The sequence below is a fragment of the Acartia tonsa genome, chromosome 8 (genome assembly GCF_053477335.1).
Source record: "Acartia tonsa isolate MP-2025a chromosome 8, ASM5347733v1, whole genome shotgun sequence".
Taxonomy (NCBI): Eukaryota; Metazoa; Arthropoda; class Copepoda; order Calanoida; family Acartiidae; genus Acartia; species Acartia tonsa.
Window position 1 is genome coordinate 14,489,715 of NC_137267.1, and position 19,241 is coordinate 14,508,955.

At 31.9% G+C, this 19,241-nt stretch overlaps 1 protein-coding gene across 1 annotated transcript; it reads right to left on the reverse strand.

The window, feature by feature from the left end:
• Positions 1-543: 543 nt before the first annotated feature.
• LOC145326493 (uncharacterized) lies at positions 544-10,722 on the reverse strand. Its single transcript, XM_080169865.1, has 10 exons — positions 10,599-10,722; positions 10,271-10,327; positions 8,711-8,761; positions 8,019-8,076; positions 7,058-7,114; positions 5,932-5,984; positions 5,277-5,318; positions 4,664-4,714; positions 1,270-1,338; positions 544-581 (listed from the first exon to the last, which is right to left on the reverse strand). The coding sequence occupies exons 1-10, from the start codon at positions 10,720-10,722 to the stop codon at positions 544-546; spliced, it is 600 nt and encodes a 199-aa protein (XP_080025991.1).
• Between the last annotated feature and the right edge of the window lie 8,519 nt (positions 10,723-19,241).

The window sequence follows — 19,241 nt, forward strand, 5'->3', positions numbered from 1 at the left end:
TTATGTCAAAAAAATATTTTTTCTCTTTACCTGGATGACCCTGCCAGGTTTGCTGGCATCCTGTGCCCGCCGGGATGGAGATAATCAAAAAATTCCAACTCTCAGTTATGTGTTAATGCCCCCTCCCCCCCGACCGTTAAGGGTTAAGATATCTATGTATTAAAAATACAGTTCTTTTTCAACGCAACTTATGATCCTTTTCTATTTTAAATTTATTATTGCTGACTCTTATTATATTAGAGTAAAACTATATGTATATTTATTCTTATTATATCTAAAAATAAAGATTATGTGTCGTCATATCATATTCTCTCTATTTTCTACCAGGGAGTGAAGGGACATTGGACTGCAAATTAAGTTTATACTGTACGCCAACAAATTATTTGGGTTTAAACCTTTGGTTTCTTTTAGGTTTTTGTTTGTTCAAACAGGTAATGTTTAAACTTTTCAACAATCAATTTTAAACTACATAATTTTGTTCGTCGTTTTCAGAGATGTACATCAATTTATCGTCCATTGTCTCATCCCGTAATCCTTAAAGTTCTATCCAATAACTTCTTCATTTTTACAGGTTCGCTGTTCTAAATTTAATTTCGTCATACAATTTAATTTTATTATTAAATTTATAGTTTGTTGTAACAAAGACTTTTATGTACTATCGCACAAAGTACCCGCCATATTTTGAATTAGATAGAAAATAAGCCGAAGTAGGTAGTTTTTCGGTTGTTTGTTTATTAATTTGGTCAGATAAGGTTAAGTTATGTTAGGTACTGGGAGCCCCACAGGGTTAGGTCACTGCAGGCATATCGCACAAAGTACTCTCTTAAGCATTGATAATAACCCCCTTTTCTTTCTATTTTTTTAAATTAGATACAAAAAATGGGTGGGGGTTTGTTGTTCTTTGTAATTAGGGAGATGATATGGAATTAAGAAATAATCTTTACAGGTAGATATAGTTATATTTGTCTTTTGTAACCTTGGAAAATGGATTTATTATTACCTGGATCTTACACCAGAATACCATGTACTCTAAAAAAGTAAACCTTGTAGAGGGCTAAAATAACGACCCATTCCATCCCATCCCTTTTACCCCATCCTCTCCCCACCTATTGGATAAAAGAACTGTCCAATAAATAACACAAGAAATAGCAACCTAAAATGATAACAATTTTCCTCCTGTCATAATATCCACGTATATTTTACATCCATTCTTGGATGAAAGTTAAGAGAGTACAGAAAATGTACAAACAGACACACAAACACACATACTAAAATTTTGGTATATTTTTATAGTAATAAATTTCCTTTCCTGTTTTGAGATAAAGTCTCCTGTCAGACCTACAAAAATACAACAAATCATTATTCACAAAAAAAATGAAATATTTTTTTATTCTGAGTATTTTTTTTCTTCCTTTAAACAAAAAGCGGTTTCGATCCTAGCTTCTAGGGAAGGGAGAGATATAAAATAGCATAAACCCATCAAAGGACTAAAGGGATAAGAGAATGGACGATAAATTGATTAACATCCTCAGCTCATTGATGATACCTAAATTACATCTTCTGTAGACTTCAATTAAAGGTTGAAACTTTGGACACTCAACTATTTTAAGACTTTAGGAATAAACAGCCCAATGACCCATCTCTCCGTGTAAAACCATCCTAATTCCTTAATTTAAAAGTAAAACAGCCTCTTAAAGTTAGCTTCGCTAATTTTGATGTTTTCATTCCTTGATTTTCTTATGAATGAGAATGTACATTTAAACTCGAATGAATAAGAATAATGGAAATAATATGCAAGATCATAATCTTTTTAGATTTGCGCTGCTACTGTATGACAAGGGTTTGTGCGTATGCCCGTACATATGCTTCTGTTCCTATATCCTATCCTAATATATTAAGTAGTAAAGTTTTTCTTTGTCTGTTTAAAGATTGCACTATCCACTGAACCGATTGACTTCACTACTTTAGGGAATCTTCACCTAGGCCCTAAATTATAAATGTTAAGGATGGTTTTAGGCTATTTTACTGGCCTTTCCTTGGTTGCAAGGGGCACAGTTGCTGGTTTGTTATATAAACATATAGAAGATTAAATAAACGTGTTATTGTATTATAGCTTGTTTACTATGAATATAATTGTTCATGGTATTAGTACAAAACATTTTGTACTTATAAAACCTTTTTCTTTTCACATACTATGAGCTCATATTCTGCAAAGAAATATTATGAACTTAATATTTTTTAAATATACCAACGCAGCTATTTCGTAATGTATGAAAATTTGAATAAGAACGATGGGTCTTACTATATTCAATGAATTTTGCTATAACAAGGATGACAACATCCATAAAAGCGAAGCTCTGAAACGGTAGGACAAACGGACATTATCACTTGTATAATGTCAGAACTAAATAATCGGTGCTTGCTTACATGTGAAGACCGGAGCACCGAAACCCCCCCCCCCCCGCTTAGTTTTGACAAAAATCAAAAATAAGGGGGGGGTAGTTTTTAACCCCCCGCTTAGTTTTGACAAAAATCAAAAATAAGGGGGGGGGGGTAGTTTTTTCACTGTACAACACGCCAGAAAGTTGAGTGAGGTAAATCAAGTAAATCCAGTATACCAGAGGGGAAACCTTATTACAGGGATATTCATGTTTTGGGGCATAATTTCCTTATTTATTGACTTTGGCCAGTAAATATGGAAATTATGCCCCAAAACATGAATATCCCTGTAACAAGGTTTCCCCTCTGGTATACTGGATTTACTTGATTTACCTCACTCAACTTTCTGGCGTGTGTACAGTGAAAAAACTACCCCCCCCTTATTTTTGATTTTCTTCAAAATTAAGGGGGGGGGTTAAGTCTTTGCCTTGCTGAGCACTTTTCCTCCTTGCCGTTTTCCAGACATTAAAAAACTACCCCCCCCCCCCTTATTTTTGATTTTTGTAAAAACTAAGCGGGGGGGGGGGGGGTTTTCGGTGCTCCAGTCTACCACATGTAAGCAAGTACCAAATAATCAGAATGCGAATGTATAAGAGTCAAAGCAAAATTGTAAGTAAACTTGTTGAAAAACTGCTTGATACAGGATAATGATTATGGACATACTTACATTTTTAGGACTTGATTATAGAGTTGCTTCGCTTATAATATTGTACTTTGTTGTCCCAGGAATCAGTATACCAAAAATCAGACCAAACGGATAATTAGGTCACATACAAATTTATTGTTAAAAAGGTAAAAAAAATCAACATGTTTAAAATGGACGTACGGACATTTTGGTAATAATTATAGAGTTGCTACGCTTTTTAAATCGTACCTAACTATTACAGGAATCACCATGCAAAATTTGAAATCGATAGGACAATTCTAACATGCCTAAATTAACGAAAAAAGCTATTTAAAAAAGTAAAAAAATCAACATGTTTAAAATGGACGTACGGACATTTTGGTAATGATTATAGAGTTGCTACGCTTTCTAAATCGTACCTAACTACTAAAGGAATCACCATGCAAAATTTGAAATCGATAGGACAATTCTAACATGTCTAAATTAACGAAAAAAGCTATCCGTGACGGACGGACGGACGGACGGACGGACCGACCCTAATTATAGAAAAGCTTCGCTTTTAAAAACAACAGGTTCAGATGTTAGTAAAAAAGATGACAACATCCATTTTTAGGATTCAATCGTAGAGTTTCTTCGCTTATAATTTGTACCTTGTGGTCCTAGAAATCATTATTCCAAAAATTTAAATACAAAAAATGGTTAATAAATAAAGAGAAAATAGAAATATGCATGTTATGAATAGGCGTACGGACGTTCTGGTAACGATTGTAAAGTTTCTACGCTTCCTACATCTAAAAGTGTTGAAGTGTTATAAAAATCATCACGAAAAGGTTTTAATCGATATGATTATTCTATCATGTTTAAATCAATGGAAAGAGCTATCTGTTACGGACGGGCTGACCCTAATTATAGAAAAGCTTCGCTTTAAAAGAACAGTAAATTTAACCATCACCATGGAAAACAAAAACAAAAAAACAATGTGCATTAACTTCTGCATAGTGTTTCAAATTGGCAAAAAGTTATAATAATAACAAATGATGTAGTGGTTGTACCCCTAGCAACTAGGGTCTATTCGAATGGTGGTAGACAATTGGCCTAAAGGCGAATACTATACCAAAAAAAAGCTTTAAACTAAATAGGACCGTTGATTTGGGAGTTCTCACTAAAAGCTGAACTGATATGGTTCACCTTTAAAATGAAGCTTCTAATAGGACAAGAAAATAATTATTTTGGGGGTAGGTAAAAAAATTAAGTGTTTCTATTCAAAGATAAAATTGTAGGTGGAGCATTGGCTTGTTGTACCACCTCGCTCAAGCACCCCTAGAAGCCCTTATGGGGGTAACCACTTGTGATACAATAATGAAACTAATATTCAAAAGTGAGTGCAAAAACTCCTATTATGTATACAAAGCCAAATATCAAATCAAAACAATAAATAATATTAATTAGTTAATTATACAATGTGATTTTTACACAACCCTTACATAAGATTAATATTTCACAATTTCTTACGACATAAAACTTTCACTTTTTTTAATCAAAACAAAAACAAACATTCACCTAAAAATAAAAATACAACACCCAGCACTCCTTTGTTACCTTCGTTTACCCTAATAGTATCCTTTTTATCCAATAAATAACACAAACTTTCTTTAGTTTACAAATCTTTGCTCAATTATTTTTTCATTTTCTAAGCCATCATTAAACTTAATATTATTACATCCAATTTAGAACATGTCAAATCTTATATTTGAAAATTTGATAGAAGATAATAAAATTGTATAATGTCTAATTGTAGAAACTATTATTTAAATCTCAAATAGACAATATGAAAATCTGTGGGCAACAAAGAACAAATTTATCGTTTAGCTTAATGACGAAGTTTGTTTGTCCTATGGAGCTCCGCTTTCATGGATGTTTTAATTTTTTAAATCCTATTTGTCTGTATCTTAGGATCTCGTTAACCTTTGAACCGATATAGTTCTCCTTTATAGTGATTTTTTTTATAGGTCCAGCGAAGGTTTATAACTATATATAACTTTATATCTACCCTTCCAAGAGAATTATCACGTTAAAATAATGTTTTTCCTTCTTTTCCATTTAAATCTAAAATGTAAAGTGAAGAAGCGACTCCCCACCCTCCTTCTCTCAAATGTTCCTAAAGGCCTCTAGGGGCGTAGCAGCTGATTTTTTTATAAACTAAGATTTGTACCTATGCCAGCGCCAATAATGAGAAGGATGATGGATTCAGGAACTGGATTTATAATTCACATTAATATCCACGAAAGTTAATACAGAAAAAAACATGCAACCTTTCTGTTTTTAAAAAAAAATTCATTAAGTGTATCCTTACTTTATCTACTTAATTATTTCTTGAGGGGCCGGGGTCTATATCAAGTAATCATCTATTAGATAACACAGAGTATCATCCGCATGTAATGGGATACGATAATCTAATGCCAACTATAGGATATTAGATTAAGTTACAGACAAGCAACCTTTTGATTGTACAGCCTTTGTCTAGACATTGTAATACTTTGCGCCTGTTTATGGGCCAAGTCATTCCACATACCTTTAATATTAGAGTCATGTGACAGGTAAAGCAGCGGTAAGTAAGTTTAACGTCTCTAATGTGATGGGTGTTGACAAGACTCTAACACGACACCTTCCTGACAGCATACAGACATGCTATCATTAACGCTAATAACGCAGGTTAATCAAGATATGCATCAATTAAAAAAGTTTTTGGTTTGTTTCAATTTAAGGTATTGTTCATTCCAGCTCTTAATGATAGCAGTCAAACAGACATCCTACCTCTTTTATAAACGTATGATAAATTGATGGTTTTTTAAATAAATGTGAATTTCCATAATATCTGATTTTTCTTATCAGCTTCCAGCGATGTAGAGTCAGAGATAATCTGAAATATGAACAAGAAATATAACTTGCAATTAAAGAAATATTTAAGGCTATAAGAAAACATTTTTTACTCTTATGAAAGCTTTTCATCTAAAGTCTTCTCATACCCATGTATACATTACACTATTCATAATATTTTTTTTGAAAAGAATTTTATTTTAATGATAAGTTTAGGTTTAAATATTTTTGAGAAACCCTATGAGGTTAGAACTGCAGAAATATTACTCCACGAGGTTTAAACTACCTCAATGGGTTAAAGCTACTCTATGATTTGACTGTACGTCAGTCCGGGAAATATGATATTCTCGGCTGCTAATTAAGTTCTCTCTTTTTTTCTTTGTTATGATAACTAAGCTTCTGCTCTATAACTCACTTTGTCTGTTTGTTATGAAAAGTTTTTTTGTATGCTCTGCTACTTATAGATGTTGTCATCCTTGTTAAATCCTAGAACAATCTATATTACCCATACTTTTGATAAATCAAAAGCATTTTTCTTTTAAAAATATCAAAAAGTTTAGATTTTAGCTGAAAGTGAAACTGAAAGAATTCTTGGTTTCCACAAATTTTATAATTTTATTAAAATTTCCTTTAAAGAATTGTACATAAAAATATATAAAAAGTATTAATTTTTGTTGATATTAAAGTGTATAACGTTGAGAAGGAAATGCTTCATGAAAATGAATGAAAACCAAGAAGAAACTTCACCAAAGATTGTAAAGCTAATGACATGTCTCGACCCTTTTCTAAGCAAGTTTTGCTTGATTTATTGTGTGTGACTGCTAGCATCTAAAGACGTTGTATTCGATTGCGGGGGTTTGTGCACAAAAATATCTTAAAACTATACCAACATTTGAAAATACCCCAATTCAGTTTTGAATTAATTGTGGAAAACCTTTGAAATTTTAGGTTTATATAACCTAATCAAAGTATAATAAAGCGAAACAAGTGTTTAAGCAAACAAATTAGATTAATTCAATGTCCACGTCCTTCCTCTCAATGCAGGTGCATTAATGATATAACACCATATGAATTGTAGAGTAGCTTTGCCACAACAACAAAAAACTGATAACTCACCCATAAATTGCCAGGAGTATGGAAATGAAGATTAATGTTTGCGCATAAATGTCAAATCTAAGAAAAAAAAATATTTTTTATTGAAACTTTTTTCCTCCATCGACAAAATAATTTATATTTTCTAACTTTGTATTTTCTAAATCCATATGATTCTATGTCCTTATATAAAAGTAACAGGGTTTCTATCTGATTATCTCTCTTTGGTCTGTCTGTACCTTAAGATCTCGTTAATTGCTGTGTTGTTCTCCCTTTCAATGAAGTTTCTGATAAGTCCATGGAAGATTAAGGGTACTACTACACTCCCAAGAGAAATCACGACTAGTTACAATGACCTCCCACCCCCCAGTTTCTTTTTTTATAGAAATAAAATTAAAAGTGAAGGGTCGACCCCCACACCCTCTCTTCACTCAAGTGACTCTGGAGGGGTATTCGCTGGTGTATGATACTTTAAGGGGTAGTGTGTCAGATTCAGTTTCTCTAAAACAGTAACATCCGTTTTAAGATGTCCATTTTTTTAGCAATCGTTGGTATAAACCCATTTTTTAAATAGTTTGCAGTTAGCCGCTCAATTATGAATGTACTAGAGGCTTTGCCCCAAGAGGTAATTAAAAAAAATATAGTACATGTGGTGCAGCACCTAATAGTTGGTATCTTCTGTATCATAATAAAAATGATGAGGATTTTTTTGTTTTTGGGGGCGTCGGGGGTGTCCCACCCTCCCAAGAAAATAGCCTAAAATCACCACATGACCAGTAGGTATATTCCCTAACGAGTAGAATCCGATCGGTTCAGTGGTTACCGAGATCTTAAGAAACAGACGGACAGACAGACGGACGGACAGACATTATTCTACTTTGTACTATAGATAGGTTTTAAGTGTAAAATCCAGTAACGGCGGGTTTTTTTCCTAAACCTAAATTATACGTAAAATCTCAGCAGCAAAATGAAATAACGTTTTTACCTATCCAGTTGTTTAAAATTGAAGAGTAGTTCAGGCCCTGGAGGTTCAGCATCTGCAGCTAAGATAAATTAAAGTATCATTAACAGCTTTCTGCGGATATAAAAGATTGAATCCAGTTTTGTTAGCCCCGAGATGCCGAAGGCACAGACGAAACTATACATAATTTTTTAGGATGGCTGAGAACCGGTTATAATCCAGCTGATACTAATAGAATTCAAAGCCATACTAGAAAAAAACTATTTTTTACTATATATCATATTAATTCCAACCAGGTAGAGGTGGGAAACTATAAAAGTCCCCCCCTCTCTTTTAAATGCTTTAGTTATTAAATTGTGAAAGTTGAATACTGTTAAAATTCTTTTGGGGAGATAATTGCATGAGCGCTATCCATAGTCTAGGTAGAGCCTGGTTAATTTTTTAACGACGTGCAAGCTTTTTTTTGATGGGTTTCTGTTTTATGTGATTACCTTTAGAACTGCACTGTAATAAAATATAATAAAAAAAGATAGGATCATGGAAAGAAAACAAAGTAGCGGGTTTCGTCGTATTTCACATTAGCTATTTTAGGTTAGGTTAGTTAAATGTTAATGATTGCACCGCAGGGTTAGGTAAATGGTCCCGCAAGGTTAGGTTTTTCTTTCCATGATTCAAAAGAAATTTGACCCGGGGCTTTTTTATTTTTTTTTATTTACCTGATTGAGGAGAATCAAAAACTGGCACAAAATGTTCATACTCGTGGTGATCTAATAATAAATAACAAGGACTATGATACATAGCGAAGCAACAAGATATTAATTATTTGTGTGCCCAGCAAGCACAGGAACCTATCTCCCTTCAGGGATAAGGGATAGGAAACCTGGCCACAAATTAGGTCTCGGCCTGGTTTTGAAAGGGATCATGCAACTTTTACCATTTGCCTAATTTAATGACCTTACTGGCGGACGGCTCATATTGGCTACCGCTCTAAACCAATAGTGTTCTGTGATTTGGGCTTGTTTTGTATCAACCAATCACCAATTAAAAACAAGCCCAAATCACAGATGGCGTAAATTTTAGAAGCAGACAATATTAGAAAAAATAATGATTTCGTCTGCTACGAAAAAATAAATATAAATGGTGTTAGATCACATTAGTTTAATTATTAAATCTGCTTAGAGTTAAACATTAAAAAAGGGCCACATAGAAAAAACAAAAATAACGGGATTATTTTTTTGGAAAGAAGGTAGCTACGAATTTTCATTTGGTAGTTTATAAATTAGATGTTGTATTTTGAATTTTAAAAATTTAGTACGGAGTTGATACAACACCTTCACCCTAATTTTTGTACAATACAACACAGTACAGATATATCATTACATTATATCCAGTATAGTATCCAAAGAACTTGATAGAATGTTACCCAAGTGCATATTTATTTATTTATTTTGAATTATAATTAGCAATGAAATTTTCAAATAAAATTTTTACTCATTAATAAAAATGCAAATAATACAAACTAAAATCTGTCTGAGGGAAACCCAACGATAGCTTTCTGACAGTTCAAATTACCAAAGTAAAAGATAAAAAATTTTGGGAGAGAAAAAACTTCATTTTAACAAAAGCCATTAATATATAGGTTTATAAAAAGTTATGTTCTTTACTTTAAACTAGCTACCTGAATTTGATTCTATACTTTATCTACACACACACACACACACAGCTTTTTCATTAGCATTTTATACGAACCACTGCGCTATCCCAAAACTGGTTTATTAGGCTAGAAATAGGCCTAGGCTTGAAATAGGCCTGAAATAATATTTTCCTACTTTTCCCATCCCTTATCCCTGATCTCCCTTATCTTTTAAATTAAAATACTTTTTATGCAGGGATCTTGGCCGATTATTTGATGTACAATGTACATCCCCAATCAAAATACACAAAATTACCACTTCTTTGGTGTAAAATTAGTGGTTAAATCGTTTGAACACTTAACTTAATTAACCAGCTAATTAAAAATTTAAAAATTTAGTCCCCAACGTTTTTAAGCTAACAAATAAAAAAAGATTCTTAAAAGACTTTGGGGACTACTGTAATAACAGTCCATTGCCCCCCCTCTCTCTCTGGTTTTTTATCAGTCATTTTGAAGTAATTTAATAATATTTGAATTCTATTCAAAATAATTATTCACTTTAATGGCCAAATAAAATTAACAGCAGTGACAAGTAGAAAAATAAATAAAAAAAAAATGCGCATAGCAACTTTAAATTACTTACTTGTATGTTCGCCAGTATCAGAGGTATTGTAGAGATAAACTATATTTGTTGTTTCTGCTAAAAAAGGGTAAAATGCAGTTTAAACAGCGAAGCCCATTTACAAATCACTGCATGTTTGTCGGTTTACAATCCTGAATTAAGGTCTTTAGAATTATTCTTTTAGTTTAAAGCATTTTTATGATTTCTATAGTAAAAAAATATAGGAAACTAAAACACCATGAAATGATGATTTTGTGCTTCAAATTGAATATTGCAACTATATACTTTCTAATGTTTCGCTTTTATAGATGTTACTATCCTTGTTTACATAAAATTGCATTTCCCCAACCCTTTGAAATATTTTCATTTTGGCTTAAAACTTTCTTTGGATTAATATCTTCCAAACTTGCTATCATTTCACTTGAATCACTTAATGTATCATTGGTTTGTTCAGTTGTGTCTGAAGATTCCATTCTTCTAAAACATATATGAAACATAACGTATTTAAACCATTAACAAGATCTTATGACACTAATTTTAAAAGCTTAATTAATCAGACACCAAAATTTACTTTTTAAAATAGAAGATAATTGATTTACATCCCAATTTATGGTAGACAAAAGTACCCTTCTGAAATTAAAAACAAAGACGGAGAAAGTCGCTCAATTTGACGTTATAAAAATGAGGGATTATCCATCTCTTTTATAGGGGATTTCTTTCCCACTCCTACTCTCCTCGTCCCTCTTTTTTATGGCGTCATAATTTTTTTTGAGGTACATTCTTCATCTTCATTATAACTATTTATAAAAAAGTTTCAAATAGCTAGTTTACAAATCAAGAAAAGTCCCCAATGTTTTAAGCTAACGTTTTCATTTAAGTGTTGTTAAAACTTTGGGTACCAGTCCATATTCCCCTCTAAAACCTCATAACATAAAAATTAAAGATATATTGAAGAAAAAAACATTTAACTCTTTAATAAGGAAAAACTAAAAGAATACTGTAACTTAATAAACAATGATGTCAATATTGGAAAAACAAAAAAATCTAGAATTAATGGCTAGAAATAGCAAGAAACAAATAAATTGCAATCAATTTGCGTTCAAATTACGACTGTTCTCTGATGTTTCATTCAATATTTGTGTCTCGTTCTGTGTTAATACAGTGCAAAAAATTAAATAGCAAAAATGTTTGGCGCTTTCACACAAAGTATATGTTAAAAACTAAAACCCCTCTCCCATCCTCTTAATTGTAAATGAGGAAGGGCTCTGGAACCTAAAAGTATTAGTTAAAGTAACATACAACAGACAACCATCTCTTTGATTGTCTGCTAGTGAATGAAAAAAGTGAGGAGGATCTTTAAACAATTGAATTGGCTATTCACAAATAATTCTGCTGTTATATGAAAACACTTGTGATTGAATAATGAGAAGAAAGTCAATTTTTTCTTGGATGTAATCCGATTCCATTGAAATTCTAAATCAATGGTGTTATACCCTGTGGGTTAAGTACAACAAATATTACAGCAAATCCTTACTGTACTGTGCATATAAGGCCGTAGCCGCTAGTTCTAAAAAAATAAAGAATAGGTAGCGAGGATATCCATTTTGCTAGGGCTATACCTGTTTGGACAAATGGTAGGCTTTCATGAAAATTGAAAATTTACTGTAATGAGATCTTACTGGACATTGACGACTTTTACAAACATACACATACACACACACACGCATACATCCAGATGGATATATATTAGTTTAAAAAATTGATCATTAAATATTTTTACTTGATATTTCATTTCAATTTATAAACCTAACTTATATTATTTCTTGGCTGTTTTTTTCTTCAAATTTTCAAGAATTCAATGCCTATAGTGTCTGTAACAGAAATAAATTAAAATTCCAAGTATTAGAAATAATTTATTTGTACTTTTTTTATAAGAAATACTTTACACACTTTTTCTTAAATATCTGTTGGGGGGGAGGGGTGCTGACGACGTTTTAGTTAAAGTAAAAGAAACTTTTTCTATAATTAGGTTCGGTCCATCCGTCAGTCTATCAGTCCGTATTGGCTAGGTTCTATTGATGTATTAGTCCTATCCATTTGAAAGTTTGCATACTGATTCCTGTAATATTTAGGTATGATTTAGAAACTATATAATCGGTACCAGAAACTAATAGTTTTAATCTTCTATTATTACCTTCTATAAGTTTTCAAAGGAAGAAGACATTTATTCCTATCATTAGAAAATATTTATTTATTTTATAAATGTCAACTGTATTAGCAAAGCTTTGCGATTTAAGTTATTTTGTCCATCTATAAGAAACGGTACGATAGATTCACAATTTACTTGGCTGCTATAAAATATAGATTCATGGAATTATTTAACTTAGCTTTTAGCTGTTAAACTGAAGTTTTAGGGTTTTTTTCGTTGACTTAAAAATTTGGGTAATTTTAATAAAAAAATTAGTTTAAACTAGCACTAGTCCAAATTTTGGTCATGATTATTGGGAGTGTAAATCAATTCCTCGTTCATTGTAAAATACAAAGTGTCCTTTAATTTGGATTTATTTATCTACCTAATTACTATTATATTAGCTTAACCTACACATTATATTTTTTGATGCCAAAAACAAAAGTATGAAAGAGGGGCAAATATATTAACATAAATTGAGGTCTTAATATTAACTAGGCCATGCACAGGGTTTTGCCAGGAAAGTGCGCAAATTGAACTCAAAAATTTGCTTGGGGGGGGTAATTACCCCCCCTGAAATCTGTTGGCAGGGGTAAATTTAGTTTACCCCCCCAAAATTTACCCCCGGGGTAAAATTTTTGGGGGGGGTAATTTAAATTTTATTAAATATATAGTATTAAAAATGCGCGCGAAGCGCGCAAAAATTTTTTTTATTAGAGATTTTTTATTTTGGGGGGGTATTTACCCCCCCAAAATTGTTTGGGGGGGATAAATACCCCCACCCTTGGACGCCTATGAACCCCTTAAAATAAAATCCGTCAATAAGACTACAAAAGGTATGTTATTTTATCGACAGTTGGAGTAGGGGGTGTGAGCCTTAAGGTGTTTTATGTTAATTGCTGAAACATGTCTATTGGTAAGGGAAAAATACAAAACAAAACAAAATATATATATATATCTACTTATCCTAATCATCATGATCATATAATTAGTGATTTATTTAGACAGACAGGCATATTAGTTTAAGGGGGAAGTGCTTTTCTTAACTGAACACCAACCTAATTTTTACCAGAGGGCTGGATACACCCTTTGTACTTCCCTACCTTACGTCTGATTTTAACAATACACATTCTTTCTGTCAAATGGAACCTTCATTGTTTGTTTATTCATTGTTGGAACTGGAGCCGTAAAGGAACCATAAGAAACAGTATGTTCACATCACTGCATACAATTATGCATGGCTAACATACCAACGTGTAGATTGATATATCTTCAAATTGACAGTTTTTTTGTGATTTTTTGCTTTACTTCTAGTTTTTGTAATAGTTGCAATAGTCAAAGTTTGATTGTCATTGTTAAAAAATAACAAATGTAAATAATATTATTAATGTAAATTTGGCTAAAATTGTTGTTTAAAATATACAAAGGAATAAGGTATAGCCAATAAGCGAAATAAATCTAAAATAATATTTGGCGAATAATAAAAAGGTCGTCAAGTGTTGTCCCCCAACAACAGCTGAAAATCATAATTTCGTGTTGATACAAGCTGAAATAATCCTAAAAATGAAATGTTTGTCCTAATATGCATATTCCGCAGAGTTGCCAACAAGCTTATTCAACTTTTCCATGTTTGGATATGTTTATTCTATAATAAATTTAATAAAACTACCAATTTTACTTGAATTTATGCCAGTGCGTGCAGATGGTTTTGCCTAGTAATGTGTATGATAATTTCTGACACCAGTTTAGGGTTGTGAACCTTAGGAATGTAAAATTAAAATTCTGTAATAACGTTTTCTTATTTGCTGGCTGAACAACTTTGAGGACTTTCATTAAATTTTGATTGTTCGGTTCATTAAGTGTCTAAACGTTTCAACTACTATTTTTAACCTACAAAAGTGGTAATTTCATGTATCAAGATTGAGAAAGTACTTCAATATATCGGTCATTGTTTTATCCCTTTAGATCCCTGAAATCAACCTAATCCTATCGTGGGAATTGTTTATAACCGACTATCCCATGCATTGCACGCCCCTTGATATTATGTTCTAGTTATACACAGTTCTTGAATTTTAAGCAGCAAAACAAAATTTGTAACTGCATTATTTTTTCTAAAAACAATTTGTAAAAGCGATTCTTTTCTATATTTAATATTAGTCCTTATGTCCGTCTTCTGTCCGAAACGGATAGTTCTAAAGGTTGTATAAGGCATATTGGACTTGTACTTACTGTAAGTACATGTAAAACAAACAGATTTTTTTATTTTGATCAAATCTTTTTCTATAAAAAATATTTCTATTATGATTTTTAGATTAATGATTCCTATGACAAAAGGTTCAATATTATTTTCGATCTCTATGATAAATTTTTTATTGTGCAGCTTCTAAATAAAATACTCCCTCTTCGTACATAACACCTATACTTTCTTGTTTATTAAGTTTTTTTGAAGCATTGAAATTAAATGAGAATCTCATAAATTATGGTTTCTTTACACACCTGTGAAAAAAAAAACATTACAGTAACACTGTGTCGTATCGTCCTAGAAACTTTTTAAAAAAAATCTATATCATTTTAAATAGTGATGGAAAAAAGCTTGAAATAACGAAATTTTAAAGATCCATATTTCTAGGATAGCCGGCATTGCACTGCCGTAAAATCTTTTAAAAATCCATGTTTTATTGGCAGCACTTACAGTGACTGCGGCAGCGGCTGTGGCTGCGGCAGGGGTAGCAGCTGTGACTGTTGCTACGGCAGTGGCTGTGGCGGCGGCTGCACTTAATGATTTAAAGATCCAGCTCAGTAAACAATTGTCCTACTTAACAACCAATCAGGTACAATAAATTGATACACAATGTACAAAATTACCTTTTCTGTAGATAAAGTGTATTGGTTGAAAAGTTTGTACACTAAAAAGAATAAGCAAGTTTAATCCAAACATTTTTGTAAAACTTTAGGTACCAATATAATTTACAGTCTAACATCCCCTTCCTCCATGCGACCCATGTAGAAGAAAATAAAAAAGATAATTTACTAGAATATTAAGATGGAAATGTTTTTTGTCTGTTCTGACTCGTTGAATTTAACTACTTATGAAATACTATCTTTTTAAAAGCGCAGCTTTTCTATAATTAGGGTCGATCCGTCCGTAACGGATATCTTTTTTTCGTTAATTTAGGCATGTTAGAATTGTCCTATCAATTTCCAATTTTGCATGATGATTCCTTTAGTAGTTAGGTACGATTTAGAAAGCGTAGGAACTCTATAATCATTACCAAAATTTCCGTACGTCCATTTTAAACATGTTGATTTTTTTACTTTTTTACCAACAAATTTTTATGTGATCTAATCATCCGATTGATCTGATTTTTGGTATATTGATTCCTGGGACAACAAAGTATAATGGTATAAGCAAAAAAAATCTATAATCAAGTCCTAAATATGTAAGTATGTCTATAAACATTATCCTGTATAAAGCAGTTTTTCAACAAATTTACTTTCAATTTTGCTTCGACTCTTATACTTTTATAATCTGACACTATATAAGTGTTTATGTCCGTTTATCCTACCGTTTCAGTGCTTCGCTTTTATGGATGTTGTCATCCTTGTTTTTCAACATTTGAAAAATTTTTAGTCATTTTTTTAAGACACATCTTAGAAGTGTAGATACTCTAAAACCAGGGTTTATCTGTAAATACACGAAACACTTTTTTTAAAAAGTGCTCATGGAATCAAATACACTATCCGGCCCCAAGATTGTATTTTTTGTATGAATTCACAAATAAAATTCTAACTAGGTATATACTAACTAATTTCTTTATGTGATAACTAAACTATATCAGCATTTTAGAGTGTTGTAAGCGCTTATCTAGGGGGTAATTAACCTGATAAATGAAAATTATTATTATTATTAGAATAGCTTTCTGCATGTTGTTCATTTCCTACAAAGTCTTTACAGCATCTAAAATATTTTCTTTGAGCTTATTTTTTTCCAGTTTGTTCTGTTTCCACGCAAAATGAAATAATATTCTTAAGATTATGTTTTTAATAAATAAAATAAACCTCCAGTTATTTATATTAATTTCTATATGTTCTATTCTAAAATGCCTTCAGTACTCATATACAATCATATTTTTTGAATTTTATGTATCGTTAAAGGCATAATTAACATATATTGTATATTTACTTTATAAGCTGCGCTATTTATGATGATATCATCTTTGTTTTGACTTTTGACACATTTATTTATATAATTGGAATGAAAATATATTAATGTAATGCTAAGAGCATGGTTATATAAGGTCGCTTTTCACATCATTAATTAATGTAGTTTACGTTTTTTCATTACAGCCAAGAAAATGGTTTGTCGATTAGTCAGTTATCTTTTTAGATTAGATTTATTATTTTTGGGTGTACATACATAGAAGAAAAAAAAACAATAATAATATTTGGGTGTGGGGGGGGGGAGGGGTGGTACTAAAATTTTCAAAATTGAATAAAAAGAGGAGAACGTCAATATTCCTATCCTAACTAAAGTTATGAAGGTTTATAAGTTTAATTTATTTCCTAGCTAAAGCAAAAGAAATACATAATTTCTTTAAATATAAGCATATTTATTAAAGTTTACTTTTGTCTACTCTTAATGTCCCGATTTTTGGCAAAAGATTGTGGGGTATCAATGAGAGGGGTCGGGTTGAGTTGATACGCCAGTTTCATTGTGGTTTTTTGGGAGGGTCATTTTTTCTAGGGTTGATTTCTTTTGGGAGGGGGATGGTACCTTCCCAAAAAATAGTTATAAACCTTCCCAGGAGAAGCTAACCTGTAAGGAGAATCATATCAGTTCAATGTTTAGCGATATCCTAATTTAGTACACACACACACAGACTGAAAACATTTTACTTTGTTATAAAAATTAGAATTAAGTGACACACGAATCTATTGGGTTAATCAAGTTTATTTTTTAATTGTATGCTATTTTTCTGATTTCTTTTAATGTTTTTTTCTGCAACACTATATGGTAGCTGGATACATGGTCTAAAAAGTCTATCATTAACAAAACGAATATTATTATATATTACAAAAAATAGAAATGTTTTTATTTCTACCCTTTTTATTTACTAAGTATATTTGCAATAACTTTTATTTAATGAAATCTTCCAATTTTTAACATGTACAAAACGGCCTGCTTAATTGCTTCAAGATCCATGTCAGATCTATATAGGAAATAAATGTCTATAAACGAGCTCAAGTTTTCCAAGGAATATATTTATATAACTCATAGTGCTCCAATAATCCATAATAAACTCTCATTGGCTAGAACGATAAGACCCATTATTTTACTTTATTAAAAACTAGTGGCTTCGCCCCTAGCCTCTAGGGGCTTCGCCCCATGAGGTAATGGAAAGTCAACCCTCCAGAATAATGTTAGTTATATTTTCAAAAAAGTTATTCTTTGCCGAATTACTCTTTGGTAAAATTAAACCCAGGTTGTGCACCGTATGCACAAAAATTTTAATTCGTAAAAATTAAACCCAGGTTGTTCACCGTATATCTCGTACGGGGTGAGCATAAGCGAGTACCCTGTATGCGGCGCAAGCTCTGATAGTCCCACTGATTGGACCACATATACACAAAAATTTAAAACTCTCCTCTGTAAATTTTATTTAATACCTATAATTGCAACAACTTTTTAAAGATGTCAATTTTTAAAAATTACAAAAAGCCCAAAAAAATTTTTTGGTGAAATTTTTTTTTTTTTTTTTTGTGGGGGTGGTTCATGGGGGCTTCGCCCCATGGTGCAGTGGGGTTCCCCCAACCCAATTACTGGTTTTTGTTTACAAAAATAAAAAATTTGGATATAGGGATTTTTTTATTTTTAGGGGGGTTGGGGTGTCCCACCCTCCTAAAAAATAGCCTAAAACCACCAGAGGACCAGTAGGTATATTCCCAGAGGAGTAGAGCCCAATTTTTTCAGCAGTTACTGAGATTTTACAAAAAATGTAAAAAAAAAAATTTTGGGGGGGTGTTTTTTTTAGTTTTTTGGGGGGTTGGGGGTGTCCCAACCCCCAGGAAAATAGCTTAAAACCATCACAGGACCAGTAGGTATAATCCCTGAAGAGTAGAGCCCAATCGGTTCAGCGGTTACTGAGATCTTAAGCTTCAGACGGACAGACAGACGGACAGACAGTCAGACGGACAGACGGTCAGACGGACAGACATCAAGGTACTTTGTATTATAGATAAATTCATTATTTTCATTTCATGTTGCTATTTACCTTATATTGATGTATTTAATTTCTAATCATAAAAAAGAAAATTTAAATTTATAATATAATAAATTTAAGAAAACTCTGTTTTAAAAGAATTCGATTGTGGCGACACTTTGTGTGTTCAAATATTAAACTAAAATTGTAATCATCATCATTAACCCTTTGGTGATGGTAATGTAAAGAAAAAATATAATTTTAAAAATCTTTTTAAAATCATTTAAATTATTGAATATTTACTTTCTTTTAGATAGTAATGCCGGGTGAGGAAAATAGATTTATTGAGAAATAGATATGCATATAGAAAACTAGCCAATAGGGAGATAATTATATCGAGCCAACTCTAGTATTTACATACTTACAAGAATAAGAATATTCATAGATGTGATCATATTTTTTGTTTTCTTTTAAATATAATTAATTTGCAACAAGGACGTCCAAGGGGATTACCCCCCCAAACGAATTTGGGGGTGCCGGAAATACCCCCAACCATGTAGGAGGGGGTATTTACCCCCCCCCCCCCGCCAACAATTTTTGGGGG

Bases quoted from the DNA above. Each gene is read 5' to 3' on its own strand.
- LOC145326493 (XM_080169865.1), bottom strand. From the start codon at position 10,722: ATGGAATCTTCAGACACAACTGAACAAACCAATGATACATTAAGTGAT. The intron at 10,328-10,598 runs GTTGGGGAAATG...ACCCTTTTTTAG, and splicing joins AAATGAAAATATTTCAAAGG to CAGAAACAACAAATATAGTT. The intron at 8,077-8,710 runs GTAAATAAAAAA...AATTTATCTTAG, and splicing joins TTTTGATTCTCCTCAATCAG to CTGCAGATGCTGAACCTCCA.